This window comes from Ixodes scapularis, unplaced genomic scaffold (assembly GCF_016920785.2).
Source record: "Ixodes scapularis isolate PalLabHiFi unplaced genomic scaffold, ASM1692078v2 PGA_scaffold39__5_contigs__length_11793443, whole genome shotgun sequence".
In the NCBI taxonomy this organism is placed as follows: Eukaryota; Metazoa; Arthropoda; class Arachnida; order Ixodida; family Ixodidae; genus Ixodes; species Ixodes scapularis.
In genome coordinates, this window is record NW_024609867.1 from 9840795 (window position 1) to 9855057 (window position 14263).

Here is a 14263-nt window from a genome sequence, read left to right on the forward strand (position 1 = left end):
AGAATATTTGAAAATATAAATATTGGGCATACACGTGTCAACTGATAATTCTTTGTTTAGTCGTCGAGACCCTCTTGCAGGAGATCTGTTATAAGTTTGCTTGTCAATATGGATATGCATAAAATAAAACAAGCAAAAAAAAAAAAAAACCTTCAGCTGCGCAATTCTTTGTATTGACGCTAAGGACAGTAATCGGGCTTCCCTCAATAATGCCGAAACAGACTCGTGTCTGTCGTACTTAGAAAAGGTAATCCTTGTTGCCAGCCTTTGAATGCGCTCCACTTTATTTATTTGAGTTTGTGCGTGGGGATCCCATACTTCCGATGCATATTCCGATGTTGGGCGCACTAGAGGTTCATAAACGTTGGTCCCGATATCGGAGTTTGTCCCTCTTAGATATTTTCCTTGTGCTGAATTACATACAGTTTCAACGTGCATATTTCAGCTGAGGTCACCCTAGAGAGTAGTACCAAAATACTTAAGTGTTAGAACGCTGCAAGACTACACCATCTATTTCATACGAGAACATTTAAGGAGTCCTTTTTTATACATAAAACAGTAGTTTTATCAAAATTCATTCGCATAATTCATTTTTTATGGGGAATATGTACATAGCACACGCCAGAATGCGAGTATGTGGCTCTTAAGTTGTAGTTTATTTATAGTCTGTTGAGCCGAAAGCAGACGGTGCGATGGGAGCGACGTGCTGGCCTCTTCCTTTCATCTCCTGACCCCAATCCCTGCGCGTAGGTATGGGCGGGGGCGTAACCGGGTGGGTGAAGGTAGGCGCATGGCTCCCCTGACGAACATGTTGCATCAACGGCACTGCCTGTACTGAAGGGTGCCGTCAAGAAGGGGGAAGTGGGGAGAAAAGGAGGTGCGGCTGCTTCATTTCTTTGTGGGATTATTGAATTGAATTGGTTTTATTCAGACACAAGGTCTCGGATCACAAGGCAAAAGGCAGATGGGTTCTGCCTGACTTGGCCCTATCACCAGTTTACATTGCTCAGCGTATAGTACGACACGTTGTAATATAAACACAGAAACCACGGGGAAACAGAACGGCCCACAAATAAAGATCAAAACAACATAACTTATACAGTAGTCATGTCATAACAATTTTCGGGGACATCGGACGCACTAGAATAAATGAAGCTCAACCATTGGATACAAACACTTTTTAAAAACATTCATTCAATAGGACATGATAGAAGGTACCGTTTTATATTTCTTTTAAAGGTATGCTTTGAGCCGCATTCATGAATCATTTCTCTTACGGCCGGATGTTTATTTAAGAAATCAGGAATTAAGTACGCTAATTGACTATGTCCGTAATTCGTCCTTGACCAAGGTATTCTATAAGAGTCATACCGAAGATTGTATTGTATATTTCTAGAAAGGAATGCGTCAAAAAAAGTGGACTGGTCACGATTGAACTCATTAAAAATGTGGATTGAAAGTTTAAGCTGGAATAACTGACTAATATTAAGGAAGCTATGTTTTAGAAAAAACGGCGTTGTGTGGTCGGTGCGCTGAAGATTTTCAATACAACGTACTGCTTTTTTTTGCAAAACAAACAGTCTATCAATATTTGTCTTAGTCGTTGAACCTAAGACTAGTAGACAGTAATGAAGGTGGGAATGAACTAGTGAATAATACAACTGACGTCTTAACCAGCCTGGGACAAGTGTTCTTATTTTGTATAAAATGCCAATAGATCTAGAGATGCTTGCATGAATTTCATTTACATGTGGAGTCCAGCTTAAATTTTCTTCGAAAAGAATTCCCAAAAATTTGTAGATAGTGACACGCTCTATCGGAGAGTCTTGGAATTTTAAAATAATTTCGCAGTCATCCGGTTTATTTCGCGGCTTAAAAATTATATATTTAGTTTTTGTAACATTTAACTGAAGCTGATTGGAGTCTAGCCAGGACGATAACTCGCTCAGCCATGTATAAGCAGAAATTTCAAGATCACGCAGACATGGGCCAGAGAAAAATAAGCTAGTGTCGTCGGCATACAAAACTATTTCAGGAGTTCTAGATATACGTACGATATCATTAATATAAATAATAAAAAAGAGAGGACCTAAAATAGACCCTTGTGGGACACCGTACGAAATTTGTTCTATGTTGGACCTGTAGCAATTAAGACTAGTATATTGTAGTCGACAAGATAAGTAGCTACGAACTAAATCTAAAGCAACACCTCTTATTCCATAAAACGGTAATTTATAGAACAAAATATTATGTTTAATCGGATCAAAGGCCTTTCTAAAATCCAGAAACATTCCAATAGTGAAATGTTTGTTTTCAAAATTATTATGTATTTTTTCTTTCATGCTAAGTAGAGCCATTTCAGTTGAGTTATTCTGCGTAAAACCGTATTGCTGAGTAGCAAAAGCATTTCTTTCACTGAGAAACTTTGAAAACCGTTTCTTTATAAGAAATTCTAGAACCTTTGAAAACAAAGGAAGTACAGAAACAGGCCTATAGTTGTTAATGTTGTCAAAGGAGCCTCCTTTGTGTAGAACAGCCACTCTTGCAATTTTCATGCCATCAGGAAAAATGCCCGTTGCTAATGCGTTATTGCATATATGCTGCAGAGGAAAACACAAGAAGTCTGCGACAGCTATAATTGGTATAGCCTTGATGTCATCCTCTCCAGCTGCGGTATTTGTAGATGAAGATTTAAGGATTCAATATATTTCTTGTTCATTGCTTGGAGCCAAGAAAATAGTGTCGACAGCTCCAGATGAAATATATTTGTCTAAGCTTTCGTTCGGACCACGTGGCTGCAATGATGCACCTGCGTTTAAGAAATGGGAGTTAAATTTGTCTGCCAGTAAGGCATCGTTATACTCAATACCATTTAGAGTTAATGTATCGGGAATCTTACTCTTGTGTTTTCCAATTAGACTTCCTACTGCACCCCAAAGTTTTTTTGGTTCATTCGAAATAGATGCAAACTTGTTTTTATAGTACTCAACACGTGCTTTCTTGAGGTCCTTATTTAATTTATTTCTTATTTGTTTATATTTAATTAATATTGTCTGGTCCCTTAGTCGAATAAATTTATCGTAGAGTTTGTTACGTTCATTAATACTTTTATACAGCTCGCGAGTAACCAACGGCTTCCTAGACTTCTTGTGATTTATTATAGGTCGAAGAGGAAACGCTTCATTGTAAATGTGCTTTATTTTATGCAAACATATGTCGTAACACGAATTTGGGTTTTCTTCATTATAAACGTCATCAAAACTGGTATTTTATATCATGTCCCGGAAAAGAGCAAGAGCATTCACGCCGAAATTGCGTCGCAGTACAGGAGGGTCACGGATCTTACACTTTTTCTTTTTGACCAGAGGAAAAAAACAATATATTGTCAAATGATCACTTAGATCGAATGTAAGAATACCCGAGACAACATCCTTTGGGTCATAGCTGGTAACACACAAGTCGATCAAAGTTTCACTTTCAGACGCTAGTCTTGTTGGTGAATGAATGACGTTTGAGCAACCAAAAGATTCAATGACATCAAGAAAACGTCGGCAGGAACGAGTAGATGAAAGCAAATCAATGTTGAAGTCACCAACTAAGACAATTGGCAAATTGAGACATGACACGTAGTCTAGAAATTTATTTACAAACTCAAAAAATTCATTTATATCGCGGCCGATGGGGGCCGATAAACTGAAGCAATCAGTGACCCAAGGCACTTTACAACAACCGACTCAGAGTGGTCACTCATCTGCGTAAATTCGGGCAAGACTACATACTCAAGGTTATTTTTAAAATAAAGCGAGGTCCCTCCTCCCTTGCAATTTCTTCTGTAAACCCCTTCAGATTTATATCCTGCGAAATTGACTACGTCGTGTTCACTCGAAAACCACGTTTCAGTAAATGCCAATAAATCGAATCTGTGATCTAAAGAATCCAAGGCTGTTTCTATTTCAAACCATTTATTTTGTAAGCTTCTTATGTTGATATGAAAGATTGACATCTTATCACTTCGAAGCAGAAAAGGATCGTGCACAACAGAGTTAAATGACGTGCTGTCAAGATAAACAGTTACTGGTGGTTCTGCCATCACAAAAATACAAATAAATGAAGCTTCTAACTTTCACTGATTCAGCAGATCTTATCTAAATCAGCCTCACACTCAATGACGATTGCGCGTTCGCCCGCTGCCTTACGCACAAACAAGAGACCATTCTTCTGCCAGGCAAACAGGTACTGTTTTTCCTCAGCCTTAACCCTCATCAGCCAAAGCAACTTCTTATTCTGCGGTGTCAGGTTATCGAGGAAATACACGTTGGATTCGATATTCTTTAGAAGACCCCTTTTTGCCATCCACTGGTCACGTGTAATGCGCGACACGAAGCGAATGAGTACGGCCGGAGTTTTGCCTGGCTTTGAAAACAGCCTGTGAACGCCTTCTACACTCTAAGAAAAAATGGAGGAAAAAAGTAGCAACGGCGCGCCTTCTTCCCTTCTACCGACGCGCCCCCAAGCGGACACGAGAAAAGGGGAGGAACGAAACGTTTTTCTCCTTCTCCAGGCAGACGGGTGAAAGCTTTCGCCCTCCCGACTCATCGTCTTTCGGTTTCGTTTTTCGAGCAGGTCGCGCACGTTGTTTAATTAATAGCTGTTGAGTTGATTGAGCTTCAGCGGCAGTGAAGCCCGCCTGTAATTCCGTCTTCTAGTCTAAACGTGAAGAAAATTTCGGTTGCATTGACGTTTTTATCACTAATTTTATGAAACGAGCAAACGAAGCCGCTAGAAACAGCGAAGTTCCGGAGCAGTGCCAGCAGCTCCACGTACACTAGGGGATGGCCGTCTGCGGATTGCGTGACTCGCGCGGCACGGAACTACAGCCACTGCAGCACTACAGACTACAGTAGCGAAAGCACGCGGAACTGTGTCGACGTTTTCGACGTTATGGAAACCGCAGGAACTACGTCCAAGACAGGCGGGTTTTGCTGCCGGCTGCCTGGGTGCCTTCCCCCCTGAGTTCGGTTCTGTTTTCCAATGCCGAGTGCAACCGGCGTTCAACGTGGTTCTGTGTTGGTGCGTGTCAGCAACATAGCTGCAACATCGTGATGGCAGTGTTGGGTTGTGAACAGAAGACTGGAATTATCGCTGATGTGACCATGTGTTCGCGTATCAGTGGTGTAACAAGAAGATGAGATCGTAAACTGTTGGGCATTGATGCCGCTGGTCGGGTTGTGATCGGAGGGGGTGGGGTGTCGCAGGTTGACATTCCGCTTTACATTAAAAAGTTTAATACCACTTGAGGGATTACGTGCAATCGATCAACGTGCGGATAGTCATGTTGGAACGCTGGTCTAAACAGTAGAAGCTCCTATCGTACAGTGGCCAATGTGACTGTCGGAATTGTCTCGTCCCCGAGAGCGATCGCGCTCAGGGGCAAGGACTGAACAGTACGAAATCGTGACGTTAAGTACGTATATTTACAGTATGGAATTTCGGCATTAAAAACAATAGCAGGTAAAATCGAAAAAAAAAGAAGGTATCCTCTATTTTGCTGTTTAATTATACTACGGTTGCTGGAGAAACTGCCCTCCGTGGCGCGCTGGGATGAGCGCTAGAAGTTTTCGGGCTCGCCACGGCGTAGCTCCGTACTACTCCGTACACTTAACACCTGCCGCAAGTCGCGGCTTTGACTGCATTTAAGTTGATGGAAAAGCAATTTCTCAGTCCGTGAAGCATCACTTCCAGCTGACTGAATATCCGCTCCACAGAGATTAATTCAAGACGACAATTGCAGCTTTGCGCGAACAGCAGAAATAGAGAAACAAATAGAAATACAGGCTACGACGTGCCGTGTGGGGAAACAAACTCATGGCTTCGAACCGCATTGGAGCGGCTTGATTTTTTGGCTTTCAAATAATTACGGCATGATTGAGCGTTTACTTTTTAATAAGAGATTCAACCCCTGAGCCATTCAAAATACTCTCAGAGGTATGACATTGCTGGGAAAAAATCAACATGCTGGGAATTTTTTTTATTGCTTAGGGAGTCACCGGAAAGTTCCGCACGTTCAAAACGACCAGTATAAAAGACGGAAACGCAGAGCACCGGTGTAGTGTTCGGGTTAGTGTGGCGTTCCGTTGTATTGATATTTGTGTGTGCAGTGCGTGTGCTTAATGGATGTTCACCTGATGCTTGTAATAAGTGTAATGGGTGTCATGTGTGTATAGTAGAGGATCCTCAAGGCACAGTAGTGGCCTGAAAGAAGCAAATTATTTTTTGTAGAACATGAATTGGGCGGTACCTAGCGCCACCTAGCTTAGCTACTTGCAATTACTCTGCTTGACCCCGCCATCTGGTGGCTAGCGATTTAACCTTATTTCACGCTACGCGATAAACAGCGGCTTCGAGTTTGTTCTTTCGAGAGCGGCTTTTGGTTCCGCGGAGTGAGTTTGCCCTTCTCCGTGATGTGCGGTTGACGAAGAAATTGTGACTCGAGGAACAGCAAAGGTAAGACGCAAATTGCGCGAAGTAAGTGGGTATCGGTTGTCTCCGTTTAACATCGCAGTGCTGTCGACGAGAAGACTGAGTAACTGCTTTCGAAACCCAGGTTTCTGTACCTGTGGGGGGAATCTGGCTTCGGAAATAAACACAGTTTGCGGAAAGCTCGTGTTACGCTTTCATTTGCTGCTGCTCTCGTCCCGTACAAGAGACGTGGCGTCCTCGTTAAGCCTTATTGGGCTCGATTTGCTCAATTCGGGGCCGTCATATTGAGATGCAAGCGACGGAGGAACTTTGCTCCTCTGCTTCAGGGACGAAGGTTTCTCCCTTTCTAAAGGAACATAGGTTACAAGACCGTTCCTCCCGTAAGGGAGGACTATCCGTACCCTTTTTTCTAAGAGTGTAGTTCGTTTTGTGACAGTTCTGGTAGTTGCAGTTCAGTAGCTAGCTCGTTTATCTTGTTCAGTAGGTTTTCGTTGTCGGTTTGTGGCAATCCATGTATTTCGAGATTCTGTCGCCTACTGTACTGCTCCATGCTGTTGACTTGTATTCTTAGTTTCTGAATTTCTTGGCCAGCATTATCAGCCTCGATCTTCTCCACTTTTTTTTTTTCAGGGTTGCAATCTCAGTGGGTTGGCGTTTCATTTCTTTAAGAACTTCGTCGTACTGTTCAGACATATGTTGAACGGACTGTTCCAGCTTGTTGACGGTCTCTTTTACCAACATCAATTCATCAACTTTGCACCTGATTACTGGTAATTCCGTTAGTTTCTTATTGATTTCCATGAGAACCTTCTCAAGGGCAGCTTGTTCGGGTTTCTGCTTTACGGCACCCTCGGCCCCGCGAGCTTTCGAAGTTTCGCATGTTTGGCATTTCCATTTACTTTTATCGACATCCCCTTTGGCCTTCTAGGTTGTCTTAGAAACACCAGAACACGAGCCGATGTGGTAACTGTAGTCGCATTCCGAGCATGTTAAAAACACTCCGTTTTCAGGGAGTGACTTAAGACATACCAGGCAATCGGAATCAGCCATTGTAAGCTAGACAGAGAACAGCGCAACGCTACAATAGCAATAGCAACAGCAACAGCGGCGGCGGCGAGTGGACAGTAACCGTAAACGCAGTATACAGCGAAGTGTACCAACCTGCAAATTTCGAAGACAGCTGTTAGTCTCAGGCCGCTGTCACTGCCGCCACCGCCGCTGAGCAAGTGGCTTGGATCCCGGAGAAATTCGCCTTTTAACGGCGCTAGGTGACGTCAGGTGCAGGCTTGTAAACCAATGACTTGAGGCCTTCGTTGCGATGATGATAAACTGCTCCTGGCGTTGATAACAGTACGGCGCTTCAGCGAAGACTGCAAATTTCGAAGACAGCTGTTAGTCTCAGGCCGCTGTCACTGCCGCCACCGCCGCTGAGCAAGTCAGCGGCGGTGGCGATTTTTTTAGTCTGTTAGTTTAGACTGTTAGTCTCAGGCCGCTGTCACTGCCGCCACCGCCGCTGAGCAAGTCAGCGATGGTGGCGATTATTAACTGGCCGCTCAATAAATCGTTTCTAATCCTAAACGGCGACGTAAAAAGGAAGGGTTCTTTCTTTCTTTCCTCTTGCGGGAAAAACGGCGAGGAGAAAATCGAGGATAGCGAAAAGTTAGCCTGCTCCTTTCTGCTTGCTGGCCGGTCTTTAAGTGCATCGATTGCTGAAAGGAAAACAATAAATCATGAAACAAAAGCAGTTTGTGTTTGGTCGTCAAAGTAACCACAAAGGTATGTCGCTACATTTTAAGTAGAATACCGTGTTCCTCTAGAGGATCGGTAACGATAGTCGTATTTAGTTACTTTTTGAGCGAGTAGCGGTATTTAGTTACTTTTTGGGGTAATGTGTACATAGCTCAGTGAAGTATATCAACGTCTAGGGAGTTCTCACGCCACATAACTTGTTTCAGTTTACATGTGCGGGATCAATATCCCGCACATGTAAACCATAAGAGATATATATAACATACCTAATATTTTAAAGCGGTAGTGTTATGGGTCAACGTCGTGAAATCAAGGTCACTTAACACCCGTGGATGTAGTGCTCGTAACTGAAGCGATGGTGGTTGAAGCTATGGTGGCTGAAGCGCTCGTGGCTGAAGCCATAGCGGCTGAAACGTATGTGGCTGAAGCGGCGGTGACTGAGGCGCCTGTGGCGCAAGCGCCCTTGGCTAAAGCGCCGGTCGCGTAAGCTGGTAACCGTCGGCTGAGTAAGCTCCGGCCGTGTAAGCTCCGTTCGCGTTAGGTCCGGTTGCGTAAGCTACTAAGCACCGGCCGTGTAAACGCCGGTTCTGTAAGATCTGTTCGCGTAAGCGCCGGTTGTGTAAGCTCCGAGGCGCCGGTAGCTTAAGCTGACGTTACGTGAAGTCCTTGACATCGTCCTCGACGTCGTCCCAAAGGTCGTCCATGAAATCATCTTAGGGGTTGTCCTAGAGGTAGTCCGAGACGTCATTCTAAATATCGTCCTCGAGGTCGTCCTAGACGTTGGGTTACTTTAGTTGCTCGGTGTAACGTGATGTTTGATCCCCATTGGACTTGAATTAGTGATTCTTCCCTGTCTTTTCCTTCACTCCTTTTTGACAAACTGACATTGGAGGGTTTTATGATTCAGTTAACCCTCTCGACTTGCCCGTTAGCTTGGGACGTGCAGTTGGCATTTTTGTAGGCGAGCGACTTTGGTAGACTAACCTCTCATTCACACTTCAAGCGGATCCGCGTTCGCGAAGAGGTTGCTAACGCGGTTGTATAAAGATCCAGTACAGTGTCACGAGCACTTGATGTCATCGAGTGCGCGTGGAATTGTACTGGATCTTTATACAACTGCGTTTGCAACCGCTTTGCGAACGCGGATCCACTTCCAGTGTGAATGAGCGGTTACAATGGTGCTCCAACTGTCGGCTGGTAAAAGCGGTTCCCTGGTCGGTTACCAGTCATCGTGGAGCGCTAAAAACGCTGACGAGGTCCCTTAAAAAGCTCTTTGCGTAGCCTGACAAGGTGCTTCTCATGGCTCGAATGACAACAAACTTCGTGAAACCATCCACTGTCGTTTTTCATTGGCGCTGTGAACGAACGGGCCTAAGGAGTCCTTATGAACTGCGTCAAAGAGCACGGCGCCTTTTTAAATGCTGTGTCGCTTTCCTTGCTTTTTTCCGGGGGGAACCGTCCGTATAAACCCTCCAGACAGCACGCAATGTGTCGCTTGACCTAGTGACGCATTCTGGGACGCCAATACTTCTTCGTGATTAGTGCCATGGCATTCTCAACAGCAAAGTAACCGACATCATCGTGGCATCGTGGTACTACATGCCAACGTGCTCCTCGTGTCACAACCAAAAGCAGACGCTCTTCTCCGTCGTCATAGACCCTCTTGAAAATATTGCCCGCTGCTAGCATACACTCGTTCTTGAGACGCTGCGAAGACCCCTATCAGCAGTCTTTGATTCTATGTAACGTTGGATCGGTCTTTTAGGCCAACACCAACCAGTCATTGCCAGAGAGCTCTGTAGCGAAAACGCTGACGCCCGTGGCGACATCCATTTCTTCGGGGTCCTATGCAGGGGCCCTTATGAGCGCGTCGACGTGGTTCATCTTGTTTCCTGGTCGATGTTCCACGCCAAACGTATAGTTCTGCACCTTCAGATACGACCTTCCTATGCGTGGCATAAAAACTTGCTTAGACAGCGTGGTTCGCAGTAAGTGGCAATCCGTTACGAGCGTTAACTCGATCCCGTACAAGCACGGCCGAAGTTTCTTAACCGTGCAAACAACGAATAACGCCTTGAGCTCGTAAGAGTGGTAGCGGTCTTCTCGCGTCGTGCGTCTGCTGACATGCATGACCGGATGCATCAGACTGTCTACTTGTTCTTGCAACAGTACGCCTCCGATACCGAACGTGGATGCGTCTGTGTGTGCCTCTGTTTTAGCACCGTGTGCGTAGAGTTCCAGTGTGGGCTTGCTCATTAGACTGCTTCGCAGCTTTTGGAATGCGGCTCCTTGATCCGGCGTCCTGTGTCATTCTTCTTCCTTAGAAAGTAACTTGGTGAGTTGTTTCGCTATCGTGGCGAATCCGGTCACAAATCGTCGAAAATAGCTACAAATGCCGAGAAATCCGTGCAGGTCATGGGTGTTTGTTGACGTGGTCAGGGTTGATGGACGAAGTCAAAATCTCATACCCCAGATAGTTTATCTTTTCGTGGAAAGAAGAACACTTCTTCAAGCGCAGCGTGAGGCCAGCATCTCTTAATGCCTCAGGAACTTCGCGTAGAACGACCAACCCTTCTTCAAACGTAGTCGATGGAATCATCAGGCCGTTCATATAGGCCATGACCTTTGTGTTCTTGAGCGGGCCGAACGCTGTATTTATTACGTGCTGAAACACGATTGCTGCGTTGACGAGGCCGAAAGGCATGCGAGTCAATTCCTAGTGTCGATCCGGAGTAATGAAGCCTTTCTTCTCTTGGCTGTCCTCGGAGATGGGCACCTGATAATACCCAGATACAAGATCCAGGCTAGTGAATAACTATTCGTCGTGAAGCCTGCCGAGAGGGTCATCAATCAGAGGAAGTGGATACCTGTTTTTCTTGGTGATTTTGTTGAGAGCGCGAAAGCCGATACATGGTCGCCTCTCACCGTTCTTTTTTGTGACCAGTAATATGGGACTCACGTAGTCAGAAGTAGAGTCCATTACATTTCCAGTCTTTTAGAGTTCTTCGATCATTGCTTGAACAGTCTGTCTCTCAGGGTACGCTATACGGTATGGGCGGTACGCCATGAGAGTGTCTGCTGTTAAAACTATTTTCATTTTTGTTGCCTTCGTGCACCCCAATTCCGATAGGGATGTGGCGAAACACTCGAGACAGTCATTAATTGTGGTGACGAGTGTTTTTTTTTTTTTTTTTTTTTGGGGGGGGGGGGGGGGAGTCAGAAACCGATGGACCGACATCTAGGTCATATCTTGCCATTACGGATCTCGGATTTCTTTGGCTGCTGTTTACGTACGCGTCGAGGTTGATGTTTGTGTCTTCTTCCGTGCACCATGCTTATCGAGCTATCTGTTCGTTTTTAGCGACGATGAGCGGCGTGACAGATATGTTAGTTACGCAAATGTAGAGTTCTCCCAGTTCGTCTTTTCCCAAAACAAATGTGGCGACGTAATTCCCACGCGATTTGTGGATACTGCAATCAATGAAGATGTCTCGGTGAGTCTTTCGTGTCTCTTCTCTGGAGCGGAGCGCAATATTTCCGAGTTTGCTTGGAGGGATTACGACCGCTTCCTTCACCCAGGCGCTTACGCTTCCTGGAGCCAAGACCGGTGTATTAAGACTGGCCAAAATCCCGTCCTCATCATCAGATGTGTCACGCTCTTCGATAATGCGCTGGGTGTTCATGCGACGTACCACAGCAACATGCGGCCGTTCAGTAAAAGGCTGTCCAACAAGCAGCGGGACAACCTGCACTGAGCCGTGCACCACACAAACCTAGACATTGTCCTTGGCTTTGTCGACCGTCAATGTACCTTGGAAACTGCCTAAAGGCGCCGGTCGACCTTGTTGGGTTAGAACGGCTGCTTGCTTGTCGCGCGTGTCTGTGCAGTTTCTTTTTGGAGAGCAGTCTTTCTTCTCGAGACTAGATTTCCCACATTTGGTACATCTTGATTTTCGCTCAGGTTTTGCACATACAGTTAAGAAGTGTCCGTATGTCGAGCATTTAAAACAAAGTGGCAGGCCTCTTTCGTTGAATCTTTTTGTTGGAGTCCTGGTCGTCGGCTCGTTGTTGTCAAAACCGTGATTCAGGCGTTGAACAGTCGGCGGTTGATGGAGGGTTTTGGCACGGGTCTGTTTGATCACATCGACTCCTTCATAAAGTCGCTTTATGCACCCAGGCAGCTCGTCTGGGGGGACGTAATCTCGCACGCTCAGAGACCGCACTAAATCTTCGTCTTCTAGTCCAGGGATCAGGTACACGATGCACGTCCCGTCATCCCGGTTGCAGCGCGGTGGTTTCGCCAGCTTGTCATAAAAGAACGCTTCGATTTTCTCGTGGCGCCCTATTTTTTTTTTCTTCATGCCCCTGAAGACGTGTTGAAAGCAAGATGCCGACGGAACGGCCTTTTCATCTCCACTTGCCACTCGTCCCAGGTTCTTTGAACAAAGGTCAGACGGTCATACCATGTTTTTGCGACGCCGTGAAGCTTAGTGAGAGCAAAGCAGGTCGTTTGTTGATCACTCCACTCATAGGCCGCAGCTAGATTGTCAACCTTGTTGAGCCACGCTTCCACCGTAGGTGGGGTGTTCGATCATGAATCAGATACTGGCGCCAACTGGGCGCTCGTCGTAGTCAGCTGTCCGTCCATGACGCTCGAAGAATCTGTTGGTAGGTGACGTTGTAGTGACTGCGTATCTTGGAAAAGTTGTGACTCCCCTTGCAAGGGCCCGTGTACCGCAATTTGTATAACGGCCTCCATGAGTACTTGAAAGTCAAAGACTCCGGACATTGCACCGTCGGGAGCCACGTCGTGGTTGTTCAACGTTGCGGTGTCCCTGGCCTTCGTTGTCAAATTGTCGTGTTGGCGATTGTCGTGGTCGGAATGCTCGTCGCACACCTCCGCACGGCTAAACATATTTGTGGTCGTCCGATCACCCTGTCGTTTAGTCCCCTGCCCTTGTCCTCCAGTCGTTAGCTTACGTCTTCTCGACACTGTGATTTTCGTGGCCGAAGTTCTTGTAGAGGATGTCGGGCGAAGTGAGCGTTCGCGGACCGCTACTTAGGTTGTAGGCTTCAATTCGAACGGCCTCTCAAGTCGCGGCCTTTTGATCCGACTTATGAGCTTTTCTGAAGTCAACCAGAAGTTTCGTTTTCTTCTTTCCTAAAAAGCAAAAAAAAACAAAAAAAAAACAATCGGTTTATTAATACAATACCCGCCCATTACCGAGAGGGGTACCTACCTGCAATACTCGTGCATCTCAAGTCTCCTTCTTTTTCTTCTCTGAGTCCAAACGCACGTCACACGCTGATGATACTCCATCGCGTGGACCGGTTACGACATGCGTGTGCAGTTCTCGCGCAATCGTGGCGACGGCTCCTGTCGTTGACAACACAGTTGGGACGGCTAAGTATGGATAGTCTCTACACTTCACATATTAATATATTTAATAATAATACTTTATTATCCTGTGTCTCAGAATGTTCGAAGTCTTGATATGAGGCACGTTCGTGTGTATACAACGTGCACAACACAATACCGGAAAACGATGGGGTTATGATCAGTAATTGAAATTAAAACATACCCTCAACAAAAGAAGGAACTTTGAATACCTCTAGTCATCAGGTCGGCAATAATTTCTATGTTTGTAATAAAGGGGAGTTTCCAAGGTTTTCTAGTTTACTGCACGGGCACTCTTTGTTTATAACTGTCAGTTTTGTCGAACGCCTTCTTACTATTTTATATTGATGCAGAATGCAACCCTTCCGTTCATGTGCATTTACATTCAAAACTATCAAGGCGCCTATGTGAATGATTACAATCGCTAAAATTAGTGAAATGCGGTCACCAAAGGACGACTGATGCAAGCTTTCTAAACACTGGGTAAATCAAGTGTACCGAAACCCCGGTGACATTCTGCAAACTCCGCCATCTGCTCGAATTGAGCTCTTGAAAATGCATCATACCATGAGAATTTGTGGGCCATATCAAATATTATAAAGTGGAAACCTCATATTCAAATGACAGCTGAACTTC

General features: G+C 45.3%; 1 protein-coding gene and 1 pseudogene across 1 annotated transcript in view; both read right to left on the reverse strand.

Moving 5' to 3' along the window:
• Positions 1-3945: 3945 nt before the first annotated feature.
• On the reverse strand, positions 3946-7312 carry LOC121046574 (annotated as a pseudogene).
• Positions 7313-13205: 5893 nt separating this feature from the next.
• LOC120840161 (arginine kinase-like) overlaps positions 13206-14263 on the reverse strand; it is a 61191-nt gene continuing 60133 nt past the window's right edge. Inside the window, exon 3 of the mRNA XM_040210553.1 lies at positions 13206-13300. Within this exon, the coding sequence (XP_040066487.1) occupies positions 13206-13300 (95 nt within the window). The remainder of the gene's footprint in view (positions 13301-14263) is intronic.